General features: G+C 38.6%; 1 protein-coding gene across 1 annotated transcript in view; it reads right to left on the reverse strand.

Moving 5' to 3' along the window:
* TRPC6 (transient receptor potential cation channel subfamily C member 6) overlaps positions 1–27,753 on the reverse strand; it is a 135,593-nt gene that overhangs the window by 46,545 nt on the left and 61,295 nt on the right. Inside the window, exon 2 of the mRNA XM_002708603.4 lies at positions 5,332–6,106. Coding sequence (XP_002708649.1) covers positions 5,332–6,106 — 775 coding nt within the window. The remainder of the gene's footprint in view (positions 1–5,331; positions 6,107–27,753) is intronic.

The raw sequence follows: 27,753 nt of genomic DNA on the forward strand, positions 1-27,753 counted from the left end.
AACAATTCATGAATTTTTAATTTCACACCTTTCTGAGAGGTATGATGAAATCTCAAGCCATCCCACTCCATCCCTCCTGGGATGCGAATCATCCCTTTGTCAGTCATGTCTATGCTTTATATATCACCAATTCATTAATCATTTTTTATTTTTTTTTTAATTTTTTGACAGGCAGAGTAGACAGTGAGAGAGAGAGAGAGACAGAGAGAAAGGTCTTCCTTTGCTGTTGGTTCACCCTCCAATGGCCGCCGCGGCCAGCGCGCTGCGGCCGGTGCACCGCGCCGATCCGATGGCAGGAGCCAGGTGCTTATCCTGGTCTCCCATGGGGTGCAGGGCCCAACACCACCTTGGTTATCAGATCATTAGTTGAGGAACTGCAGTGCTTGGGTTCAAGGAATCTTATTTACCTAATAATGGCCCCAAAGCACACAAGTAAACATGCTCACAATTCAGATATGTCAAACAAAAGCCATAAGGTTCTCCCTTCAGGTCAAAAAGTGATAGTTTCCAATTTCTTAATGAAAGGTATGCTGAGGTTTCTAAGATCTATGGTAAGAACAAATCTATCATGGAATTGTGAAGAGGGAAAGAAATTTGTGCTAGTTTTGTTGTCACACCTCAAGCTGCAAAAGTTAACCCACAGTGTAGGATAAATGCTTACTTACGATGGAAAAAGCATTACATTCATGTATGCATGTGGGTAAGATTATAGTTTATTTGGGGTTTGATACTACCTAGTTTCAAACATCCTCTGGGGATCCTGGAACAAATCCCCTGAAAGAAAGGAGAATCACTGTACTAAAAAAATGCCTTTTCACATATTTAAATAAAATTATTCTTTTCATCTATTCTTAGCACTCATCTTTTGGACATATCATTAGCTAGAAAGGAAAATTTCTCAACAGGCACGGCAGAAAGGTTGGTGGGAATGACTCTTTTATATGTGACTTGGAATGTGTCCAGGACTCAAATTTTTCACTGGCTAAAACACATGGATAACACTTTTATTGATTTCTTCTCAACTCAGTGAGTGTAATTCAGTAAGATAGTTGTCAAATCACATCAAGAAATATTTATTCCAACTAAAATCAACACACATTTTTCTAATTCCATAAAATATTTAACAATTTCTCATACATGCTATTAATAAAAACATATTAGTATGGCTGTCATACTAAGTGGTTTTATATTTGAATATGGAATTTTTTCGTTACATATTTACGTAGTTCACAAAATCTTCCAAAGATGTATCAAAGGTACATTATGCAAAAATGTGAACAAAATTACTGCCACAGACATTCATTCCCAGTAAGAATTGAGTATTATATATTTAAAATTTATTTTTAAAAATTTAATTTATTTATTTTCACAACTGCATTCAGTGTATGTAGTTTTGACCAAAAGTACTAATAGTAGATGGAATGTAACTTTTTCAGAATATTTTAATATGTAGTGATATGATCACAGAAAATAAACTGTAAAAATTAAAAGTATACATATATGTGCTTATGTTTTTATTTATGTAAGATATATGTGTGTGTGATTTTAAGAGACTTTACAATAAAAACCAGTTACAGTGAGAATCACATTTGTGGGGGAAGTTAGACTGGAAATATGAGCTTGGGAGAAAAAGGAAAAAGTTACTAATCGGAACGCTAAATCAGAGATTGTCCACTTTTTAAAAAATAGCTGACGTTGGGCATCAAATCATCATAGTAACTTAAAAGTTCTATTTTCAAATGGCAATATGTACACCATATAGAAATCAGATCCTTTAGAAATATTTAAACTTACAAAAGAAAAAAATTAGTTAACAAGTTTGACATACACAAACGAGAACAGAATTTTTCACATGCCTCTCAGGAGGTAAGGGAACCAAAGAATATGATGACCACAGGGGCAGGGAAGTCTTCCCTGCAGCCAACAACATCAATCGCTCAGATTCCTGTGAGGCAAATGAGGCCTGAGTCGGTCCTACCATCGGAATCTCCCTGGCTTCCTGAGACACTAGGGACTCTCAGGAGCTTAATTATACACACACACACACACACACACACACACACACATATATATATATAGTCATATATATATGACTAGAAGGAGATATGCTGGTGTATTGGTGTATTTTACAACTTATCAGTGTTTATTTCATAGTGGCAAAATTAGGAAAGATTTTTTTTAAATGTCCTTTATCTTTGTATGATTATTTCCAGCATGTCTGCAGGATACTGGAATACTCCCTTGAGAGGCACTAACTTCCCCATCCCCGTCAGGTCCCCCTCGCTGTTGCAAGCTGAGGTTGGGATGCTGGGAAAAGACACAGTGTCACAGGAGCCATGGGTAGGGACTGAACATCACTTCCCTGAGACCTGAGCCACAAAGGCAGGGGTTGCTCACCTTGGCATAAGCCTCTTCTTACCTCTGCTACCACAACTAGTCTCAGAGAATATTTCTTTTAAGGCTTGATGTTGGGTGAGGAAATTAAAAAAAAATGCTTGTTTGTTTTGTATTTATGAAAAGCTTTTGTAAAAATCCAATAACTGACCTTTCTCCTTTGGCAAACAAGACCCCTCTGAGCCAGGATTCTAATTAGAAAAACTGCTAACTGCAAAGTTCTAGACACACTTTTTGTTGGTGGGATTGTAAACTGGTGCAGCCACTGTGGAAGACAGTATGGAGATGCCTCAGAAATCCAAATATAGACCTAGCAATCCCACTCCTGGGGATATTTAGCAATCAAAAGAAAACAGTATATGAAAGAGTTATCTGTACCCCCAATTCATAATAGCTAAGAAATGCAATCAACCCAGATGTCCATCAATTGATGACTGGATAAAGAAATTATGATTTATATACACTGTAGAGTACTCTCAACTGTAAAAAAAAAATGCAATATTGTCTTTTGCAACAAAATAGATTCAATTGGAAACCATTATACTTAGTGAAATAAGCCCATCCTAAAAAGACAGATACCATATGTTTTCCTTGGATCTGGGGTAACTAATAGAGTAGCCAAAATGTTATGTATTGGAGCAAAATGGACATTTTTGAGATTCAATGACTGTTTACAGCCTTTGTCTCTTCTGTAGAGGAACAGTGTATTTTTCTTCATACTATTTGTTAAACTCTTTTAATTGGTGTAGGGTTAACCTTATGAGTATAAAGTAAACTGAAAATAGATCTTTGTAAAATTTAAGAGTGGGAATAGGAAAGGGAGGAGGAAGAAGAGTGGGAGCCTGGCCAGGGAGGAAGGGTGGGGTGGGAAGTATCACTATGTTCCTAAATCTGTATATATGAAATACATGAAACTTGTGTAACTTAAAGAAAATTAAAAAAAAAAATTAAAAATGGCTACCCTCTTTTAATAGCAAACTATGTCTAAAGACAAAAAAACAAAAGACCTTAAGGATCTGTTTTCAAATAGATTTCTCTTTTCCTCTAGACCTCATAGAGGCAGGACATTAACAAAAGGGTGAAACTGTCTAAAGGCTCATAGCCACAGAACAAATGGGTGGAAAGTGTGTAATCTAGGCTTCTCTTATACCTACATGACCAGATAAATGTTCTTTATGAACAAAGGAACTTGCAGACCTTTAAATACTCATAATCCCATGGGAGCCTCCATATTTTGTAATACCTGTAGGGCCGTTGAAGAATTCACATCCTGGTTTGTTGTGGCTCTTCCCACCTTTGAGCCAATGTTCTGCTTTCATGTCATAAAGTCATTGCCTAATATTATGGGGACTACAAGAACTCACTCCCTCATTATATTACATGTATTTTATTCTACTCTAACCTCATCCTCAGCTGCCCCCACCACAATATTTGGAACAAAACAGGGGCTCCAAAGATGAAGGTGAATGACTAAATGACACACACAGAATGTAATAGTTGTCAGTGATTTAGTCAAAGTGTGTAAATGAGGATACAACAGAGGAAACAGAAATGTTGCAACATAAGCAATGAAATTACTAAAAATTAAATACAGAAATATTAAATATTAATCAGATTTCGCAGATACTGTGTTAACTTGAATCCTGCAAAATTCCATGAATCACTGAGTCCCAAGAATCAAATGAAAAGCAGGCAGGAACAAGAGACAGGGCTGGAAAAGATGGTTGGCTTGTCCTGCATCCCAGCTGCCAGGTGGCCAGAGGAAAAGCACCTTCCTTCATCCTGGGAGCCAAGCACAGACTGCGGGCTTCAGTAGCCATTTACTTCTCCCCTCCTTGAACAGCTAGGGCCTGGAGTTAGATGGACACCTGGATCCCACAGTGGAGTGTATCACTTTCCTGGCAGTGACAGAGGGATAAGACACTTCCAGGACAGACAAGGCAAGGATGTACAGAGACAAGGCTTTTCACAGTATGTAAAATCGAGAAAACAAAGCTAGGATCAATTTTTACAAAGCTGTACCTGATGAATCAGACTTGGTTCCAAACCACCAACAGCTGGGTAGAGGAGAAAGGCACATCGTGCATCAGCCCGTGCACAGTGCCACGTGAGCAGCACTGTAAGGTGGTCAGAGGACACACTGGGGGGAGTTCAGAGGTGTGTGTGGGATGACCCTGTGCTAGGAATCTGAGTCTCCATCCTCCCCAACTGCATCAGAGACCACTGCGCAATGGCAGCATCTGATACTCATTTGTTTCTCCAGATTCCTTTTATTAAAAGACTGTTCAAAATTCTAAGTGTCTGCTTCGCTCATAACCGCAAGCGTTTACTTTTCCTGTTACCCTGGCCTCTCATTCCGCGCCTTCCAAATTGCTCTTCATATTACACCTGAAACACCTGTAACCTTGCTGAAACCTAATAGAGTTAAATATTGCTTTCTCTGAAGCTGCACAGCACATTGCTTATAGTTCTACCTGGTAATTTCATTTTGCTTTATCTTTCCATTCTTCTGTCAAGCCAAACTGTGACTTCCTTAACCTTTTTCATCTTTCTGACCTCAAAAGCACTTATCACAGTGTTCTCAACACAGAAACCCCTGTTTCATAGGAGAAAGAACCTGGGATTTAGAGTTCAGCCCATCTGGATTCTGAACGTTTTCATGTATCAGTTGTCAGTTGTGAGGCTTATTTAACCTTTGTATTCCCCTATCCTCATCTCTCCATAATATCTTCTCAAAGTTGTGATAAGGATACAACATAATAAATGTAAAGTTTCTGGTAGATAGACCATCACTAACTGTGATTTATCTTCCTGAATTAACATAGAAAATTACCTCCAACCCACAGGTTAGCATGGTGCTGAGCATGCCATGAAAGTTTGTAAGTACACCTTGACTTTGACGTCTGGGAGATGAAGTCGCTATTGTTAACGACCTACCTTGAACTCTTTCTCAATGTTCGCCAGAACGGCCAGCTCATTGCTAAGTTCTAAAGCCGTCATGACTGGGTCTTCACTAGACAATGACAGGTAAGCCGGACTCGCCAGGCCTTTATAGGCATTAATCCTAGACCTGGAGTGGCTAAAGGAGTCGTGCTTCTGTTTCTGGTTGCATTCACTGCACTTGCAGAAGTAATCATGGGGCCTTTCAATCCGGGCACCCTTCCGCAGGAGCGTATGAACAATTTCATATTCCTGGCAGTGGGCCGCCAGGATGATTGGAGTCACATCATGTGAGAACCGGGTCCCATCTTCGTCGTAGGCATAAAAATCATCCAGCTGGAGTTCAGACTGGCTAGGGCTGGTTGCTAACCTCCTGCCTTCAGCAAAAGCTGGATGATTGAGAATTGCTTCCACAATCCGGACGTAACCTTTACTAATAGCTAGAAGCAAAGCATCTCCAACCCGAGAAAGGTTTTCTTTCTTGAGAAGAAGCTCTGTGATTTCCAGGTGCTCATTGGCCACTGCCAACTGCAGGGCATTCTGACCCATGTAATCCACACAGTTCACATTGAGTGACAGGCACTCCTCTAACATCTTCCTCACCACTGGGATGTTTCCATATTCAGCTGCATCTAAAAAGCGTTCCTCCTCAATAGATAGGCTTGTGGAGCGATCACTAAACATGTACGCTGGTCCTCGGTTAGCCAACCTTCTTCCCTTCTCACGGAGAACTGTCTGCCGCCGGTGGGTCAGTCTGTTGTCAGTGCCCCGGCTGCAATCAAAGAGACAGATTATGAACAAATCATATTTAGAGCATTTTAGTGTGCCAAATGAACTGTCATTTTCTAATGCATTCCTTAAATATATTAGACCTTGTCTTATTGTCTCTAGACCTGCTACTTAAGAAAACGAAGATGCATGCATTTGTTTGTTAATGGATTCCAAGGATTTCTCCTTTAAGAAAATAAGTACTTTACCAATTCTTAACATCCCCATCTAAGGTGGAGACTCTAGCAGTTGGCATAATCTCTGTGCCTTTCACATAGAGATTAATATGCATTTCTTAACCACGGAAGTACAGACTTAAGAAAGACTAACTCTCTGGGGCCCGTGCTATGGTGTAGAAGGTTAAGCCTCTGCTGGCAGTGCCCATATCCGATATTGGTGCCAGTTCAAGTCTCCGCTGCTCCACTTCTGATCTAGCTCCCTAAAACTGCACCTGGGAAAGCAGTGGAAGATGGCCCAAGTGCTTGGGCCCCTGCACTCACATGGGAGACCTGAAGGAAACTCCTAGCTGCTGGCTTAAGATCAGCCCAGCCCCTGCCATTGTGGCCATCTTGGGAGAGAACTAATGAATGGAAGACCTTTGTCTCTATGTCTCTCCCTCTCTCTCTATGACTCTGCCTCTCAAATAAATAAATAAATAAATATTAAAAAGACTAACTTTATTACCCATAATCAGTCACCAATATAATAGAGTGTATGAATATAAAAATAAAAATTAGAGAAAAGTAGCAAATAAACTCAGCAGCTACTTATTAAGTCCTTCTTATGCCAAGGTCAGCACTAAATAACACCTGGGAAAAACAGTAGTGAAGAAGTGTAGGTACTTTTTTGTCCTTACAAATCGTATAGTCTAAAGGGAGAAATAGAAAACCAGCACATTGCCTTGTTGGCTGCTGCTTAATTCTCATGATAAACCTATGGCAGGGGCATCTAACCCAGTGGTAGGCTGAGTAGGATTTAGGAGAGAATGCGCACTCTGCGGAGGTGGGGAGCAGAGGGTTATGACAGAGGTCAGATGTAGGTGGAGAGGAGAGTGATCAGGTTGATGCTAAGGCATAGGTTCCATTAATAAGGGCGGTTAATGCTTAGGCTCTGTTACCCTAAAAATCAATGCAGATTTGAGAAAATCATGATCAAGGTCCCAGCTGGGAAGGATTATTTCTGTAAAGGAGATAGTGGTGAAAGCAGCAGCCAGCCCTTACTGTAAACCTTCAACCTGTGATGAGAAAGTGATTCTTCTCCTATCAAGATGCTACAATGGGGGCCAGCGCTGTGGCATAATGAGGAAAGCCACCGCCTGCAGTGCCGTCATCCCATATGGGCACCAGTTCGAGTCCTGGCTGCGTCACTTCTGATCCAGCTCTCTGCTATGGCCTGGGAAAGCAGTGGGGGATGGCCCAAGTCCTTGGGCCCCTGCACCCTCATGGGAAACCCGGAAGAAGCTCCTGGCTCCTGGCTTCAGATGGGCGCAGCTCCAGCCATTGCAGTCAATTGGGGAGTGAACCAGCAGATGGAAGACATCTCTGACTCTGTCTCTTGTCTCTCTCTCTCTCTACCTCTCCTTCTCTGTGTAACCCCGACTTTCAAATAAATAAATAAATCTTAAAATAAAAAGAAAATGGGAGACTATAAAAAAAGATGCTACAATGGGGATTTTCTTTCTTTACCAATCCCCAACTTTATGTTTTAAAGCCTCTTTGTGCTTGAAGGACTAATTAAAATTAGACCCTCAAATCTTATCTCTATTGCTAACAGGAAACCTCAGAGTGAGTTCTTACAGAATTGGGGAAAGGTTTGAAAAGAAGGAAAAGATATGCTAAATGAGTGTTGTTTCCCCTCTTTATAAATTTCCAGAATCTTTCTTCTTTAAAGACTGAAAACCTTTCCAGGATGAAGACAAATGGATACAAAAACTCCACAAGCCACCCTTCCCTTCAGTGTGGCCAGGCCTAGAGAATCTAAATTGCTTTCCCTACTAGCAATTATTCAGCTTTATTTTACTTATTTATTTGAAAGGCAGAGCAACAGTGAGAGGTAGACAGAGAGATCTTCTATCTGCTGTGTCACTCTCCAAATGGCCAGAACAGCCCAGGCTGGCCCAACCAGACGCCAGGAGCTTGGAACTCCATTCCGATTTTCCACATGGGCATCAGGGGCCTAAATACTTGGGCCATCTTTTGCTGCTTTCCCAGGCACATTAGCAAGGAGCTGGATTGGAAGTGGAGCAGCAGGGACTCAACCAGTGCTCATATGGGATTCAGGTGTTGCAGGCAGCAACTCACCCCACAGCTCTGGACCCACAGTTATTCCTCTTGATACAAAATCTCCAGGAGATATTATTATCTATGGCAGGGTGATAGTTAGCAATAGAAATAAGTTAGGGAGACTTCAGTGACTCACAAATAGATTATAACTCTCCTAGGAGCTTGAATTTATGCTGCCATCTTCATAAATATTTTTAATTCAACGGTGATTCCTTTGGCTATCAAAAGACTCTTCAAAACCAACCATCTGATGTTGTATTAAAGAGACAATCTTGGGGCAGGAGCTGTGGCATAGCTGGTAAAGCCGCCGCCTACAGTGCTGGCATTCCATATGGATTCCAGTTCGTGTCCTGGCTGCTCCACTTCCAATCCAGCTCTATGTTATGGCCTGGGAAAGGAGCAGAAGATGGCCCAAGTGCTTGGGCCCCTGCACCCATGTGGGAGACCCGGAAGAAGCTCTTGGCTCCTGGCTTTGGATCAGTACAGCTCCAGCTATTGCAGTCATCTGGGGAGTGAACCAGTGGATGGAGGACCTCTCTCTCTCTCTGCCTCTCCTTCTCTCTCTATGTGACTCTGACTTTTGAATAAATAAATAAATCTAAAAAAAAAGAGAGAAAGTCTTGTGAATTTAAAAGAATGACATGAAAGGCCAACACAAAAAGCATTTAATATGATAATTACATGTAAGATGAGTGTTTATACAATGTGTTTATAAACTTATTAATGATAAGGAGATGACTTCTGAGCTCTTTTCATTCTGTATAGCTATTATTTTAGTTTTGATTCCAACTTTAATCAAAGTTACATATGAACATATTTTAAAGACTTTTTAATCTTATTACAAAAAAGCAGCAGGCCCATGTGCCTCATTTTTCCCCATTTCTTGATCCCTAGGGACATTTTAATTAAACTATTTTACTAGTTTTTTTTTAATATTTACTAATTTATTTATTTGAAAAGCAGAGTTACAGAGAGGCAAAGGCAGAAGCAGATATATAGAGAGAAGTCTTCCATCCACTGGTTCACTCCCCAGATGGCCGCAATAGCTGGAGCTGTACTGATCCAAAGCCAGGAGCCAGGAGGTTTTTCTGGGTCTCCCAAGTGGGTGCAGGGGCCCAAGGACTTGGGCCATCTTCTGCTGCTTTCCCAGGCCATAGCAGAGAGCTGGTTTGGAAGTGGGGCAGCTGGGACTTGAACCGGCACCTATATGGGATGCCAGCACTGCAGGTGGTGGTTTTACCAGCTACGCCACAGTGCAAGCCGCTTTACCAGTTATTTCATAATTTAAAACTTATATCCATAAAGTTTGGTAATATGGCTATTTCTTTATTTTTCAGGTTTGCAATTACCTCCAGACTTTGCATTATGAAGTTAAGGACTTAGCTCACTTTCACAATCCTGCACTATGCTTTCCTGCCCATTTCTCTCTCCCTCTCCCCCACTCTCTCTTTCTCTCTCTCTCTCTCCCACACACACACACACACACACACACACTTCATGGTCCCTAATCACACCAGTATAGTTACCTCACAACTTTCTTTAGATAATTCTTTGCTGTTTGCACTATGAAAATGCAAGTACTAATCATAGCTAACTGGTATACTACGGCATCTTTTCTGGTACAATTTTCCTCTGACCTGAAACCCAGTAGTTAGAAATTCTCTTCATTTGCTTAATGCTCCACACACACATGACTAATTTAACCACATTCTCTTCTCCTTCAATGTAATTCTTAAGAAATCCTACATATCACGTGATATCTTTTCTATTTTAGTTTCTTGAAGAATCTCTTCCATAATTTTACGATCTGCTCATATGGACCAGTTGTTGTCTAGACTTAATAAACATATGTTGTCTTTGGATCTTCCTTTTGGTATTATTCTAAGAATGTCCTCTGCTTTGCCTTTGTGTTGAGTTTCTTGCTTTCTTTCTTTTAAAAAAAAAAATTCGTTATACAGGTTTCATGTATTTCATATATACAGATTTAGGAAGTTCTTGGTTTCTGCATCTCCTGTTGTTTCCTTTCTTATTTCCTGGTTCTAGTACAGCCCATCCTTCAGTAGCTGACTGAGAAAGTGTGCACAGGAGGTAAAGATTTTGTTGCATGCCTAAACATTACTGTGTCCTACCTCCAAACTTAATTGGTGGTTTGGCTGCATAGAGAATTCTATGTGGACAGTAATTTTGAAGGTCTCACTATGTTAGATTCTAGTTTGTGCAGCTGCTACTGCGAAGTATAATGACATTTTCATTCTGAATATCTCTTTGTCTCTGGTGTCATAAAGTTACATGATTGCCTATTAGAAAGAGTCTGTTTTCTTCCACAGTGGTAGGCACGCAATAAGCCCATTTATTTGGGGGTGTGGCAGGGTGGGGAGAATGTGTTATCCTTTTCTGAAAATTGCTCTTGCCCTGTTTCTCTGATAATTTTGTTTCATGCTGTCATTGTTCTATTTCTGGAACTCCTCTTTGGATGTTAGACAATCTGGAATTGCTCTTTATGTCCCTTATCTTTTCTCTCCCATTTTCAACCTTTTTTTGTTTCTGGGAAATTTATTCAACATTATCTTCTAATATGTCCATGGAATTTTTCTGCTATTATATCTTTAATTATCAAGAATCTCTTTCTTTTTCTTAAACTGCTTCTTTTTGTAATACTTTTCTGCTTTCAAAGACCCAGTATCTTCTCTTCGGTGACACTGGTGATAAAGACTGCAGAGTTCTCACTTCAGAGAACTTGCTTCAAAATTGCTTTTTGACTAAGCATTTGCTTTGATCTCTGTATATTTTATGTTAGTGTTTTTACTCAAATATGTCATGACCCTTAGTAGACTCTTTTCAAACTTTTAAAGAAATATACTTTCTAATATCTTTTCTATGAGATTTCAGTTTTCCCTTATGAGAACCGGACTGAATCTAAGGTTAGTTTTGGCAAAAGGTGATCTTGAGTTGGGGTGAGTTTCAGGAAGAGCAGTATTACTTCTAAGTTATCAGAACAAACGAGGTAGAACAGACAGGAGGTCACCAGTGGTTGTTACCTGAGCAAACATCCATCACCTTCCTTTTGAAATTCTTACCCCTCTTCCCTTCTCTCTGTCATTTTTCTGGCTTCTAATAACCTCTCCAGCCTTTCACTTCTTCTCTTATCTTCTATATTTTTACTTCTAATAGTTACTGTTGCCAACAAGAAGTTCAAAGATTAGGGGTAGAAAAGTTGTCTTCTGAAGAGGAGCATGCTTTGTAAAGGAAAAAATACATATGAAATTCAGGGAGAAATAGTAGGACTGGGGAGGATGAAGTGAAATGAAAGTACTGGGAGTGCAAACTTGAATGAGATGAGCTCGTGAAGTTAAAACAAATCTCACAAGAATTAGTACCAATAAACAAATATCAAAGACCAGGTCTCTTTCAGTCCTTCTTTATTTATTAAAATGGCAGAAATCATTATTCCAGCTTATCTCAAAGGGTGATTTTCAGGGTCGATTGATATGGTGAAAACAGAAAGTACTTAAATTGGACTTTATTTTTTTTTCCCAGCCACAGGTAATGTGCACTTACATTAACAAGGATGTTTAGACTTTATCATTTCTCAGCTTTTATTCAATTACAAGATCCATGAAAAAGGTAAGGGCTGTGATGGTAATTCATATTAATGGCTTTTGTATTTTTAAATAAATAAATATTATAATCTGTAACTTTACTTAACTCTTGATTTTCAATCTGGTTTCCAAAAATGTTTATTTGTTGATACTGTACTTGTAAGTTCAAATTGAGTTAGAATAAGTGTGAGTGGTGACATCTTTAATTCTAAAATATAAAAATATTGATTTATAATTGTAATGCCCATTGACTTGAAAAATGGTAATTTATATTTCAGCATACCACTAACTCTAAAGTTATATCCTATACCCTTCTAAACTGATATGGCATATTTTTTTTATTTTACAGGTAGAGTTATAGACCGTGAGAGAGAGAGAGAGAGAGACAGCAAGAAAGGTCTTCCTTCCGTTGGTTCATTCCCCAAATGGCTGCTACGGCGAGAGCTGCACTGATCCAAAGCCAGGAGCCAGGTGCTTCTTCCTGATCTCCCATGCGGGTGCAGGGGCCAAGCACTTGGGCCATCCTCCACTGCCCTCTCGGGCCACAGCAGAGAGCTGGACTGGAAGAGGAGCAGCCAGGACTAGAACCGGCGTCCATATGGGAGGCAGAGGATTAACCAAGTAAGCCATGGTACCGGCTCCCTAATATGGCATTTATATTAATGGCTTTTACATTGATAACTTCCATCCTCTTGAAGTCACAGCAGTAACATTGCCATAGAAATATTTTTATCAGTTTTCCCCTGTCCTGTTGTTATGACCACAAATATTGATCATTTGCAGTGACAAATTTTAGCACATTTTTATTTGTAAAATAAATACAAGTTCTTGATTACCATTAACTCTTTAACCCTCTGTCTACAGAAAAAACCGATAAAGAAAGCTTACATAGGAATTTTGATTTAGAATGATAACAAATGCACATATGATGGTTAGTATTCCTTGTATAAGTGGTAAAATACAGTGAAAGTTGCTTGAATATTGTCAGAAAAAATGAATGGTTTGCAGCAGTTCTGGTCTTTCTTAATTGCAATCTAGAGAAATGACAATAAACTCTGTGTATCTTTTGGTAATAAGGTTACTTAATCCTTGACTTTCAAGGGCAAAGCAAAATTTGCAAAGCAATTTTTTAAGAAACAAACATGGAAACCTTTCAAGAAAGATACTAGATAATACTCGATTGCATTTCTTATCTGTAGACAGGTTTTATAAAAATGTACTGTAGAGCTGCATATTAAGAATAAACATAACTTAGAAAAATCATCTATTTAAAAGAGGAACAACTCATTCCACAGGACAGTGTCAACAACAGATATTTTCATTTCAACTGAAGCGTATCCTTTCTCAAAGTCTGCTCTTCTATGTAAAAAAAAAATTGTTCATAAGAAATTTTCTGCATCCATTTAGCCACGCTTAGCATGCTTGAAAGTTTAGTAACCAACATATTGATATGTGCTTTTTAAAAATTTGTTTCATCACAATGGATAAATTTACTGGCTCTAGGAAAGAGTGTAGCTAGCCCCTGCCCACAGCGTCAGTTAAACATAAACTAGGTCATGAAAAGTAGCTTTTACCTACCTCATTTTCTTGATTTTTTCCACAGTCAAAATGATGCCTGTGCCTCAGGCAGTGAGAGACAGAATAGTCCATCTCTAATGAAAATGCCAGCGACAGAAATTAGCTCGTAAGTAGAGGGGACTGTGTGCTTGAGACCAGAGCCTGTTCAATCATTGTCTTTACTTCCAATTCAGATGATGATGCACTTTAATGAAATGGCACTGCTCCTAGACAAACTTATACCCAGCTTAAGTATTAACCTTACTTTGCACTTTAAATATCCTTGCAAATATTTGAATTAAAGCACAATTCTAAAACAGAAGGTTTATTTTTTAAAAAAATATGGTTTGCAACTATTACAGGCAGCATGAGAGCCTCAAGAGTAGACCTCTTAGATTCAACTTAGGAAAAGAGAAACAAAGAAAATTCCAGAATATATATTTTTTTACATGCACAATTATCATGGAAAAAAATGGGTTTGGATATTTAGAGATTAACTTAACACCGTAGACCGTTTTTAGGAGAATGAACGGTAGGCTTGGTTTTCTTCTAATTTTGCAACACTGAGACTCTTGTACTTAATCTCTAGCTACATAACGCTGGCCATTCCTCTGGGGCTGAGGAATCAGTACAAAACTCTAGTGGTTTTCTTTGCTTCCATGAGAGCAAGGACTATTTTTTTTTTTCACTACGGAATTCACCACTCCTAATACTGCTAATGGGGTATAAATTTAAGCACGATGTACACACTCAGTACATAAATGCTAACGGCATGAATTTTGCCATTAAAGGGATAAACTTCAAAGCCTGTTTATTCCCTGTTAACCTCACAGCAAATCATTACAGTGTACAATCCTACAAACAAAAAAGGAACAGGAAATAAAGAACCCGTGTGTCTTAGTGTATATATAATATTTTACGTTCACTTAAGTAAACAGCAAGCTCAGTATAGAAGAGAGCAAGTTGAAGAGCTCATTTTTCCCAGCATCTTTGTGACATTTCCCTGATCGAGAAGTGAGGAGTTTCTTGTCCTTAAAAGCAGAACTAGTATCCTCCCCACTGCCCTGTAGGCTCTGTGTATCCTTGACATTACTCACAGGGCATGACTGTACCATCTTCACAATGTGCTACCAAATCTCTTTAACCTCCAGATCATTTTCCTCGATAGCAAGTCTTCATTTTGACTCAATTAGCTTCGGTTTTTCCCATGAACTTCTGTCATTTCTTCAAATATCAACTTTCTGTTTGATCAGTCACACCGCATCATAGCCTGCCTAAGTACTCCATGAGTGAAATGACAAGGCCTGTTGTTGTTACACTTGTAGAATGGTGAACCAGCCTAAGCGTGACTGGAAAAAAATCTCTTGCATGTTACATATTCTTGGTTTGTCTGCTTGTTTTATCATCAATTGGCGTCTTGTCTGCATAATTAGAAACCGAATTGTGTGAAAGCATGAGTAAATAATAAAACAGTTACAGAAGCTTGATTTTTCAGAAAACAATTGTACCTGAAATGTAATTTTTCCTTTTTCAGCCTCCAGTTTGTGGTTTAATTTATTTCATGTATTGTGTCTTCCTTATTTGAAATGCTCTTTGGCAGAGCTCTGGACAAAGACATTTATTTTTTATCTATTTTAATAGAGCACTCTTGGGAATATTAAAACGTTTATGTATAATACAAGCAAAATGCATCCCTATTATCTCATCAAAGGAAGAGGTTTAAACTCTTTGCTTCTATTATCAACAACTGTCATAGTCCTGTGTATCACACAGTGTATTTTCCCATTCCACAAATAACTTCTTGCAGATGACAAATTCCAGGCAAGAAAAAGACAGAACACTTAAATGGGATAAACTGAGTGATTTAATGCAGGGACCCTATGAGTGTGCAGGCCAGAGATAGGAAAATTCAACATGGCATCAGGCAGTGCCCGCATCTGCAAGAATGTAGCCCAAGGCCTGATGGAGCATAAGGACAGAGTAGTCAACAGAAGTTAAAGTTAAACAGGGTCGCTGTAAGGCAAGGGCCTCGTGACATAGGCTCTGACCTTTGGTCAAGGGTGACAGCCCACACTGGAGGACAGGGGTATTGGTACCCTGTCCTAACTTTCCTGCCCTCTGATATCATGTAAGTGCCCCTAGGAGGTAACGTCATCCCAATGTCTGGGGGTCAAGAAATCTTTTGATGCAATCCACAGAAACCTGTGCTGATTCTGACTGCCCAGGGAGAAGACACGGTGAAAAGGGTGGTGAGGAATCAGGCAGCAACCAAGCCAGCACAAGCTCTATAAGTGAACTTGACTTTGCCAAGATTAACTCCTTCAGAAATCACTGTTGAAAACATATGCACAGGGAAAACAGTGAGTACATTTTTTTATTATGAGCCATGGATGCAGCATCAGTTCTCACCTTTCTGAGCTTATTTTTCCCCTGGAAGGTATCTGTCAGGAAAGACAACCACATTAAAGCTCAAGCAATCCATTATCTGAAAAAAATAAATGTGTAACTAGGATTCATCCATCTGAATTTTAAACTGATGTTCATATAGGGCTTAAAATGAGCAACTCTAACTTTAGGTGCGAGAGGAAGGGTAATTTGATGTTGTAGAAACATTCCAAATGCTGTGAAGAGCACAAGCAGAAGTGGCTGATTCCTAGAGGTAATGCCGCTCAAGAAACTGATGTCATAATAGGTCTGCAACATGCTCTCAAAATACCACATGGACTGGGTCCAAATGCTCCCAGCATGTATTTCAGTCTATCTGAACCTGCCACAGGGAAGAGAGTACACTATAAAGAATCAGAGGGTTGGACTCCAGTCCTTAGCTTTCATTTACTGAAACAGAAATTGTGGTGGGGCCGGCGCCGAGGCTCACTTGGTTAATCCTCTGCCTGAGGTGCTGGCATCCCATATGGGCACCGGGTTCTAGTCCTGGCTGCTCCTCTTCCAGTCCAGCTCTCTGCTGTGGCCCGGGAAGGCAGTGCAGGATGGCCAGGTGCTTGGGCCCCTGCACCTGCATGGGAGACCGGGAAAAAGCACCTGGCTCCTGGCATCGGATCAGCACAGCTCTGGCCATAGCAGCCATTTGGGGAGTGAACCAACAGAAGGAAGACCTTTCTCTCTGTCTCTCTCACTGTCTATAACTCTGTCAAATAAAAAAAAAAAAAAGAAAAAGAAATTGTGGAGTGCCTTTCTTTGCCGATGGGGTATAATTTTAAGCACTATCCAATCTCACATCCACCAGCAAGGTCTTGGTTCATTTGTTCATTCATTAAATATTTACTGAGCATCTACATCAACATGTTCCAGTTACAGTATGAGGGACATGGGAGACATAGCAGAGGAAGACAGGGTGCGGCAGTAAAGGAAACATGATAGCGGAGTGATGGATGTTGACAGACAGGAAGTAATGTGCTTAATAAATGAATGACCAGCAGTTTGCAACCTAGGCAGGGGGTCAGGGAAAGCCTTCTGAGGAAGTTTCACTCATTCTAAGAATGAAAGAGAGTTAGTAGGGAGGAGGAAAAAGGAGAGGAGTCCTCCAGGCAGAGGAAGCCACATTTGTATGTCGGTAATCCAAATAAAGCTGAAAATTGACTCTTAACCCTGGAACAAGAAGGAGTTCCTTCTCCCAAGGGAATTTGTGGCTTCTGGCTCAGTTTAACTGAAGCCATGGGACTCAAGGATAGATACTGAACATCCACCAATGTTCATGATTTAGCATTGAGTACTGAAATCTTGAAGCAGAAAGATGAAAATTTAGGTAAGTCCCTAAGAGTTAAGGAATTCCAATTTAGGAGGTTCAAGCTTTAGAACAAAGATATTGGGTTGCTAGCTTGAGTCTTATTCTGAGGGGTCTGGAGTTATATAATTCAAGTTCTCAGTTGAGGTTAAGGACAAAGTTATAGGAACTGAGAACCAAATCTTGAGAACCAAATCTTGAGAACCAATCTGAGAACCAATCTTGAGATAACTTTAGGGGACCTTGAAAAATATTGGAAACACATGTTTTGAAGAAACACGGGCTATATTTGGAACCTTGATATGCCATTTACTTCCCATGTCATCCTTGTGAGCCTGATTCTCTGATTGTAAAATTGGGGGAGGGGAGGAAGAATAGTCACTTTTTAGAGTTACTATGTAAATTGGTGATTTGTGGTATTCACTTTAAGGTAATTTAATGCTTCATCTATTATGGATTTTCTTAAGTCCTTTTTAATCATAACAGAGACTCTTGTGCAAAGGAGCTAAATAGACATTTCTCAAAAGAAGATTAAAATGGACGACAGGTATATGAAAATATGTTGAATATTACTAATCATTAGGGAAAGGAAATGCAAATGAAAAACACAATGAGATATCACCTCACCCCAGTTAGAATGGCTATTATCAAAGAATAGAAAAATAACAAATGTTGGAGAGGATGTAGAGAAAGGTGAACTCTTAGACACTGTTTGGAATGAAATTGGTACAGCCATTATGGAAGTCAGCATAAAGCTTTGTCAAAAAAAAAAAAAAAAAAAGAGAGAGAGAGATCTACCATATGGTCCAGCTATTTTACTACTGGGAAATCGGTGGATTGTAGAGATATCTGCTCTCCCATGTTTATTGAAGCACTAGTCACAATAGCCAAATTAAGGAATCAACCTAAGAGTCCATCAATAAAGGGATAAAGAAAATGTGGTATATGAGAGATCTTCAAAAATTTCATGGAAAATAAAATATATATTTTGAAAAACTAAGCATAGACTTCACAACAATAAGGTTTGCAGTGCTATTTTTCTACAAACATTTTGAAGTCCCCTCATACATAGAATGTAGTATTATTCAACCACGGGGGAAAAAAATAAAATCCTGTCATTTGTGACTACATTGAAGGAACTGGAGGACCTTATGTTAAGTAAAATAAGCCAGGCATTGAAAGATGAATACCACATCTTCTCACTCACATGTGGAAGCCACAGGCGTTGATTTCAAGAAGAGAGTAGGGACCTGGCATTGTGGCATAGTGTAGCAAGTAAAGCCTCCACCTGCAATGCCAGCACCCCAGGTGGATACGGGTACCAGTTCATGTCCCGGCTGCTTCACTTCTGATTCAGCTCCCTGCTACTGGCATGAGGAAAGCAGCAAAAGATGATCCAAGTGTTTGGGCCTGCCATTCATGTGGGAGACCCACTGGCCCTTGACTTCTGTCTGGCTCAGCACTGGCTGTTGCTGGCATGCGGAGACTGAATGAGTAAATGAAAGAGCAATCTCTCCCTCCCTCTGTCACTCTGCTTTCAAAAATAAATAAGCAATATTTTAATAAAGAATTATATATCTGAACATAAAAATATTCATAAAACCAAATCTATCCATTTTGACATACTCACTTGATACAACTAACATCTTTCAATAATCCTCAATCCCCATTTTAAAGGACTGGAGACTTTGAGATAGAGACACTGAAAAGCAACCATACAGTTTTGTCCCTTATATCATTCCTAGCATTAAAATGTCAGGAATTTTTAAGCTACACTTTTTCCCCCTCTCTCTCTTTCTGTGTCCAAATTCATGGATTTTCATCAGATGTCCCAGATTTATAGTAGTTAAAAACACAGAATGTAGAATAACAAGCCATGGATTCAGGTTCTGGCTTTGTCATTTGTAGCTTGTCTGGCTTCCTGAAAAATGAGTACTAACTTCTCAAAGGACTGGTGGGAAGGTAGGAACATTATGTGTGTTTTCATTTCAAAAATACCATTCATGGCACCAGCATAGTACTATGTGCTTTATAAGTCTTAACTAGTCTTCCTAACAACCCTATATAGTAGATACTCTTATTTTTCCCATTAGAGTATTTCCTATAGAATAATATTGAGTTCTCAATATAGAATCACATTTATTATCTTCTACAGTATTATTTTATTTTATTTTATTTTCTTGATGGGGGAGGGGGGATGAGACAGAAAGAAAGCACTCTAGGTCTCATCTGCTGGTTCACTCTCCGAATTCCTACAATTACTGGAGGGGTCAAACCAGGGGCTGGGAACTCAATCCAGGTCTCTCATGTGTGTGGCAGGAGTCAGTCACCTGAGTTATCAAAGCCTCCCAGGGTCTGCATCATCATGAAGCTGGAATCAGGACCTAGAGGTGAGAATTGAACTTAGGCACTCCTATGTGGTACTGCTAGGTGAAATGCCCACTGCCAGAGTATATTAAACAAATTTTTACTTTTCTTTTTTCTAACTTTTATTTAATAAATATAAATTTCCCAAAACCAGATTTTGGATTACAGTGGCTTCCCCCCCCCATAACTTCCCTCCAACCCACAACCCTCCCATCTCCCACTCCCTCTCCCATTCCATTCACATCAAGTTACATTTTTAATTATCTTTATATACAGAAGATCAATTTAGTATATATTAAGTAAAGATTTCAACAGTTTGCACCCACACAGAAACACAAAGTGTAAAGTACTGTTTGAGTACTAGTTATACCATTAATTCACATAGTACAACACATTAAGGACAGCGATCTCCTTTTTAATTCTATCAGTTAGTATTAGCAGACATTAGTCTTGTTTATGTGATCCCTTTACTTCTTAGTCCTATCATTATGACCAATTGTGAACTGAAATTGATCACTTTGACTAATGAGATGGCATTGGTACATGCCACCTTGATGGGATTGAATTGGATTCCCCAGGCACGTTTCTAACTCTACCGTTTGGGGCAAGTCCGAATGAGCATGTGCCAAACTGTACATCTCCTCCATCTCTTATTCCCACTCATATTTAACAGGTATCACTTTTCAGTTAAATTTAAACACCTCAGAATAATTGTGTGTTAATTACAGAGTTCAACCAATTGTGTTAAGTAGAACAAAAAAAAAAAATACTAAAAGAGATAAAGTATTAAGTTGTCCCTTGACAGTCAGGACAAGGGCTCATCAAGTCATTGTTTCTCATAGTGTCCATTTCACTTCAACAGGTTTCCTTTATGGTGCTCGGTTAGTTGTCACTGATCAGGGAGAACATATGATATTTGCCCCTTTGGGACTGGGCTTATTTCACTCAGCATGATGTGTTCCAGATTCCTCCATTTTGTTGCAAATGACCAGATTTCATTTTTTTTTTACTGCTGTATAGTAGTCTATAGAGTACATATCCCATAATTTCTTTATCCAGTCTACTATTGGTGGGCATTTAGGTTGATTTTTACTTTGCTACTTGCCATAAATTTAAGTGCATTCATCTACCCTCAGTAAAAAAACAAAACAAAAAGGAAATATAGTAAATTTGGTAGAATTTGATTTTGAGCATTTTAATTGCATCAAGTAAATTAAAAGTTCACTATATATTTATTCACCCTTTTTTACAAGCTTTATAAATAAAACTATCAGATAAACTCTGACATGGGTGTATATTAATAATATTAATTTGACTAGAACCGGGAAGATGAGAATTGATGTTTACTAAAGGCTTACTATGTGCCAATCATTTTATAGGTGTTATTTAAGCTCCTGTCAATGTACTTCTATGTGAAAGGAAGTTTTCAAGGTGACTTGAGCCATGGAAGTTAGTTATCTGACTACCCTAAAGTCAGGGGAAAAGGAAGACATAAAATCAGTGAAGCCACAGCTTTAGCACCACATGTAACAAGCCTAATTGACTAATGCTTAGATGCTTTGATAGCACACAAACAAAAAAATAAAGTTTTACTTTTCACTGAGAAGTTATCCTTTTTCTTTCATGGTAAAAATGAACTTCTTCGATCCCTACCAATATAATTCTGGCCATTTTTATTAACTGCATTATACTACTATGCAGGTAAATTTAAAAGGTTCATATTTCCTCTGTGCATGCTACTCTGTGATTCTTTATTAATTCCATTAATCACTGAGCGACTGTTACTTACTTAAACATTCGCATATAGGATACACTTCTGTATCACTTCCACTTTATCCCCCAAGGTAATAATGTCAGAGGGACAAACTAGAAGTACTAGAAGGTCTCTTAGATATTGTCCCTTTCAACCTCGGCGCTTTTCAAATACCTGCCTTGGGTTCTCTAGAATAGAGAATGTGTACAAATTATTGTTTAATATCTAATTACTTTCTATATGAGAAAACAGTGGCTCAAAGTCGTCCAATGTTAAACAGCTACTTATAACCTGACCTGTTGATGCACTTTCACTTCAAGATGCTATTACTAAAAAAAAAAAAAAAAAAAAAAAAAAAAAAAAAAAAAAAGAAAAGAAAAATAGGTACTATGGTACTATTTAAAAGAAATTAGTTTCTGGTCCTGTTAAGAAGGATTTTGTTCTGATGAAAATCAAATCAAATTTAACAAACAACATATTAATCCTCAGATAATCCCACTGCTGGTGTTAAATTTATTCTCATTTAGATCATGGCCAAATAAAAGTAGGACTGGCATAGGCCAAATGGTTGTTTAGTTAACATTCCTCAACTCTTAGCTGAAGTCCAGAGTAGTGACACAAACCTAAGTGTGTCTGCTCATGGGATGTGTGGGACCTCGTCAGTGGGATCAGCCATATGCTTACCACCAGTTCAGAGCAAAGCAAGGCTACATTTGCCCACTTCAGTCTCTGTTTCCTTGCTTTCAATCCAATCATGAAGTTAATACAACATCTGATTCTACTTCCACATTTTATATAAACAGAAGATTTGCCATTATTTAAAACAGCTTTGAGGACAAAGAACAAGCTGAATAGAGCCAGGTAAGAATGCTCAATATCATTACACATTCAAGAAATGCAAACTACAACCTCCATGAGATACCAATACACACATTCTAGAATCGCTAAAATTAAAAAAGAATGATAATACCATGTTTTGGTGAGGATTAGGACAATTTCTTGGATCATTTTTTGCCAGGCACACCCAAGATTACTAGATCAATAGCACCCTCTTCTGTCAATACTGCAAAGTTTAGGAACTCTACACGATTGTTGGCCACACTGGTGGTGTGAGATGAAGTTGTGTGGTTTCCATTTTTCTAGTTGTTTATTGTATTAGAGTTCTCCAGAAAAACAGAACCAACGTGTATATATGTGTACACACACACACAGAATAGGTCTTCAAAGAGGCCATGGAAACATGCCTGTCTTTTAATTTCATTTACATGAACTTTTTGAAGCTCCCTTGTGTGTGGGGGGGGGGGGAGAGGGAGGGAGGGAGGGAGGGAGAGAGAGAGAGAGAGAGGAGAGGAGAGGAGAGGAGGGGAGGGGAGGGGAGGGGAGGGGAGGGGAGAGAAGGGGAAGGGAAGGGAAGGGAGGGGAGGGAAGTTTACTGTAAGGAAGTAGCTCCCATGATTATAAAGGGTGAGAAGTCCCACTGTCTGCCACTTGCAAGCTGGGGACACAGGAAGGGCGGTGAGTAGTTCAAGTCTGAGGACCTCATCCCGAGAAGCAGCAGAACTGGTGGGGTAAGACCCATTCCAAGAGCAGAAGACTGATACCTCAGCACAAGCAGCCAGGAAAGGCTCTTTCTCTGCATTTTGGTTCTATTTGGGCCCTCAGTGAGCTGGATGATGCCCAGCTAAATTGAAAAGAGCAATCTGTTTTACTCAGTAATGCGGTTCAGATGCCTATCTTTAGAAATACCCTCACTAACACATGCAAAAATCTTTAGCCATATATTTGGATAATCTATGTCTCAGGCAAGCTGACACCTAAAATTAACCATCACAGCTATTGTCTTCCAGGACAAGACTTTTGCCCTTCACTTTCATTTCCTTCACTACTAAACAGCCATAAAGTACTTTGTGCTTTATTTTTTACACTCCTCCTCCCTGAAGCTACATATTTTTAAGAATGCTCTTTGAAGCCATGCATACATTTATGTCCTTTCCTCATAAACCATACCCTGTTCTACCAAGGCATTTTTCAAGTATTTTTTCAGTCTTAGGATCAACTTAGTCTTTGCAGAAATGGTTTCCAATCATCCTAAGGCTACCCACTGGCTTTCTTTTTCTTTCTTTCCTCTAGAATTTCCTGGTCTTTGTGGAGGAAGGAAGGCAAGAAGACAAGAGATTCTACATCAGGATTTGTTTTTTGTTTTTCTTTTTCTCATTACAATCATTGTAATGTTTTGTCATTCTCTTTCTTCAAATTATACTGAGGACATGTTTTCCACTTTCTTGCTCTTCATCCTGTCAAAGATACAAAGGGTCTCAAAATGTTCATGAAAATGCACATTATCTCTTAATTATACTTCCAAGATCTTTTCAATTCCCTTCATATATTAGAAGATGAGGCCAGATATGCAAAAACTTGGAAAACACCAGAGAAACACAGGCAAATAAAAACCAAAATTCACAAACGGGATTACATCAAGCTGAGAAGCTTCTGCACTGCAAAAGAAACACTCAGCAAAGTGAAGAGGTGACTGACAGAATGCAAGCAAATATTTGCAAACTATATAACTGATAAAGGGTTAACATCCAGAATCTATAAAGAGCTCAAGAAATTCAACAACAACAAAACAAACAATCCCGTTAAGAAATGCGCAAAGGACTTGAATAGGCACTTTTCAAGAGAGGAAATTCAAATGGCCAACAGACACTTGAAAAAATGCTCAGGATCACTAGCCATTAGTAAAATGCAAATCAAAACCACAATGAGGTTTCACCTCACTCCAGTTAGAATGGCTTGCATACAGAAATCAGCAAAAAAAAAATGCTGGCAAGGATGTGGCAGAAAAGGTACCCTAATCCACTGTTGGTGGGAATATAAACTAGTACAGCCACTGTGGAAGACAGTATGAAATATCTTAGAAATCTGAATATAGACCTACTATATGATCCAGCCATCCCACTCCTGGGAATTTACCCAAACCAAAAGAAATCAGCATATGAAAGAGTTATCTGTACCCTTATGTTCACTGCAGCATAATTCACAATAGCTGAGATATGAAATCAACCCAGATGTCCCTCAGCTGATTTCCAGATAAAGAAATTATGGTATATATACACTACGTAGTACTACTAACTGCCAAAAAAAATCCTCTCTTTTGCAATAAGATATATGTAACTGGAAACCATTATATTCAGTGAAATAAGCCAGTCCCAAAAACAAAGATGTTATATGTTTTGCTTTCTCTGCAGTAACTAATAGAGTACTAAAATGTTATGTATTGGAATGAAATGGAAATTCTGAGATTCAGTGATTGTTTATACCCCTTGTCTGTACCATTGAGGAACAGTGTTTTTTTCTTCATACAATTTGTTAAACTCTTTTACTTAATGTAGGATTAACCTTATGTGTTCAAAGTAAACTGAAAATAAATCTTTGTAAAAACTAAGAGTGGGAATAGGAGAAGGAGGAGGAAGAAGGGTGGGAGCCTTGGTGGGAGGGAGAGTAGTGTGGGAAGTATCACTATGTTCCTAAATCTGTACATATGCAATACATGAAACTTTTATAACTTAAATAAAATTTTAAAATAGAAGCTGAAGCCAGGTAGTTGCCATTTTCTTCAACTACCTGAAATTTTCTGTTCTTTTGTCTTTCTTCTGAAACATTTTAAATCAATAGTAGCAGACATGAAACATAGATTCCACCAAACTTTACAGACTAACTCTCTGATGAAATCAATTTCAATCGTCAGTAGAGAGTAAAAAGTGAAAAATTCTATATTTTCCCTTAGGTTAAATGGAAGTTCATTTCACAGATATTGTTGGCTGAAATTGAATAGAACAAACTGAATAAAATTAAACTATTGTAGTGATTCTAGCATTTGAGATAAACGGTATCCAATCTCTACTCAACCATTCTGCCCTGCATGCAATGATCATTTAAAGTAGGTACATGTGTGTAGAAAATAAAATTGTTCGATAATTTTCTATTATTGCATAAAATGATTAAAATGGATATGATGAGTCTATGTAAAATTTTGTGCACCTAACTCTGCCCATATTTGAATAAAAATTATTGTCCTCTGCTACTCTTCTTGCCTCCATTATCTCTTGTGGTTTAAAAATATAATGTCTATTAAAGAGGAAAAAGCTTTGTCATTGCCCAAGTCAACTCAGAGTTACTGGAAAATAGCCAGTTACCTGTATCCAACCAGTTGGTAAGAATTTCTCTAGTTTAAAAGTAGCCTCTTAGGATGGCCCAAGTTCTTGGGCCCCTACACCTACATGGGAGACTTGGAGGAAGCTCCTGGCTCTTGGCTCCTGGCTTCAGACTGGCCCAGCTCCTGCCATCACAGCCATCTGGGCGTGAACTGGCAGATGGAAGATCTCTTTCTCTCTGAGTCTGCCTCTCTTCCTCTCTGTAACTCCACCTTTCACATAAAATAAATTGATCTCTAAAAAAAGTAGTTCTTACTGATGTTACTTTTTGTCTTCCCTACAGTCTTCCTTTTACATGTCTGGGATCATAAACCCCTTGTGGACACTCAGGTGAATCCACCAAAATATCAAGATATGAAGAGACAGAGGCTTCAATCCCACCAGGCCTTTATTATCTCTTGAATTTAAAGGTATTTAAGTCAGAAATGTAAGTCTACCATCAAATTTAAATCTACCATACTGTCAGGCTGAGTCTTTCATTTCAATATTTCACATTACTCCTTACAGTAAGAGGTATTTTCATATGCAGCATTATACATTCATCCTTCATCTATAAAACACAGCAAATGGGTTGTATAATTATAGGTGATTCTATTTTTCACTCATTTTTGTCATTATTTCATGAATTTCCTACAGCACATCTCTAATAACACCTTATAAATATTTTTGTTGAAACAAGACGAAAACTGTTTCATGTATTTTCCAATTATTTCTCACTTTCTGTGCCTTGGAAGTATGTATTAAACTATGAAGTCTCATTGCCTTTCTTAAAATAACCACTGCTTTAAGTAGAAATCTTAAAGGAACTGTTGAAGAGATGAAAGTGAGAGTCTAGTGCCAATTTCATTAGCCACCTTTTTTGTGTAACCATGGAAGAAATGATTAAACAAAATGAAGTTGAATGTTTAAAACTAATATTGCTTTGGAAAAAGCATGTAATGGTCATTAGCATATCCCCTGCCTTGGAAAGAGAGTGTGGTAATGCATTTTGTCTTTGGAGTCAGATGGAATTTGGCTTTACTCCCAACTTTGAAACTTGCTAAGTATATGATCTTCAGCAAGTACCTTAATCTCTCTTAGCCTGCATTTCACCACCTTAAAAAGAGCAAGAAGACCAACATTGCATGTTTATTTCATTCGATATGGAAAAATTACAATATCCCACAGCTAAGGTGATAACTCTTGAATTTTCAGGACTTGGCGATGGATTGAATGGAAAGGAGAAGGTAAAGGGAAGTGACTCATATTTCTGGCTTGGATGAACAGATCTGGGAGAAGATCTCACAGACAAGCATGAATTATCCAGGTAAAGGTCGAGTAAGGAGAAAGAGGACATTACAGAGAGAGGAGGTGCATGAACAAAAGGAAGAACAGAACTCAGGAACTTTTGCAGGCTTTGAGAATCAAGTGCAAGAGGGCAGATAGAGATTAAGATGGTAGTCCACACAGTGGGGTCCCTGTTGGCATTAGGACTGCTGGCTCTGACTCTTTGGGATGGAGTGGATTTTCCTCCTGTGTGCTTACTGCCTTTACTACAGCATGCTTGTCACTGTGTATTTTGATTTCGTAGTAGAATAGATTCCCAGAGTACAAGAACCATGTCTTTTCCAGGTCCCTCACACAATTTCTGAGATGCCGAAAGCATTCTGTATACATGCATTAATGAACGAGTGAAAATAGGAGTCTCTCTCACCCTAAGTGCGGCTCCTTTTAACAATGACCATTCAAGGGTATAGCATCTAGTTAATTGAATTTTCCTCCAATGGAGAGAAATCACCATTATTTTCACAAAAATGTTCAGTGCTAACTTTTATGAGAAATTGTAACAAATACTGAACACTACTTAAATGTGATCTATTTTTCTGCCTGTAAAAGCTCATATATGACACTTTTTTGAAGTCTTGAAATTTTTTTTAGTATATTTTAGTTTCTCTTCCTTCTTTTAATGGCAAAATATAGTCTTTTTCTGAGCACATTTTTAGGTATATTATTCAATTCATTTCTTTCTTTGCATACATAAATTCTTTGCAGAAGTTTCTGAACACTGAAAGATGATTTAAACAGGTTTAGCTCACAAAATACAGGAATGGGTTTATTTTTAAAGATTTTATTTATTTTTATTTGAGAAATAGAGTTA

The sequence above is a fragment of the Oryctolagus cuniculus genome, chromosome 1 (genome assembly GCF_964237555.1).
Source record: "Oryctolagus cuniculus chromosome 1, mOryCun1.1, whole genome shotgun sequence".
Lineage (NCBI taxonomy): Eukaryota > Metazoa > Chordata > Mammalia > Lagomorpha > Leporidae > Oryctolagus > Oryctolagus cuniculus.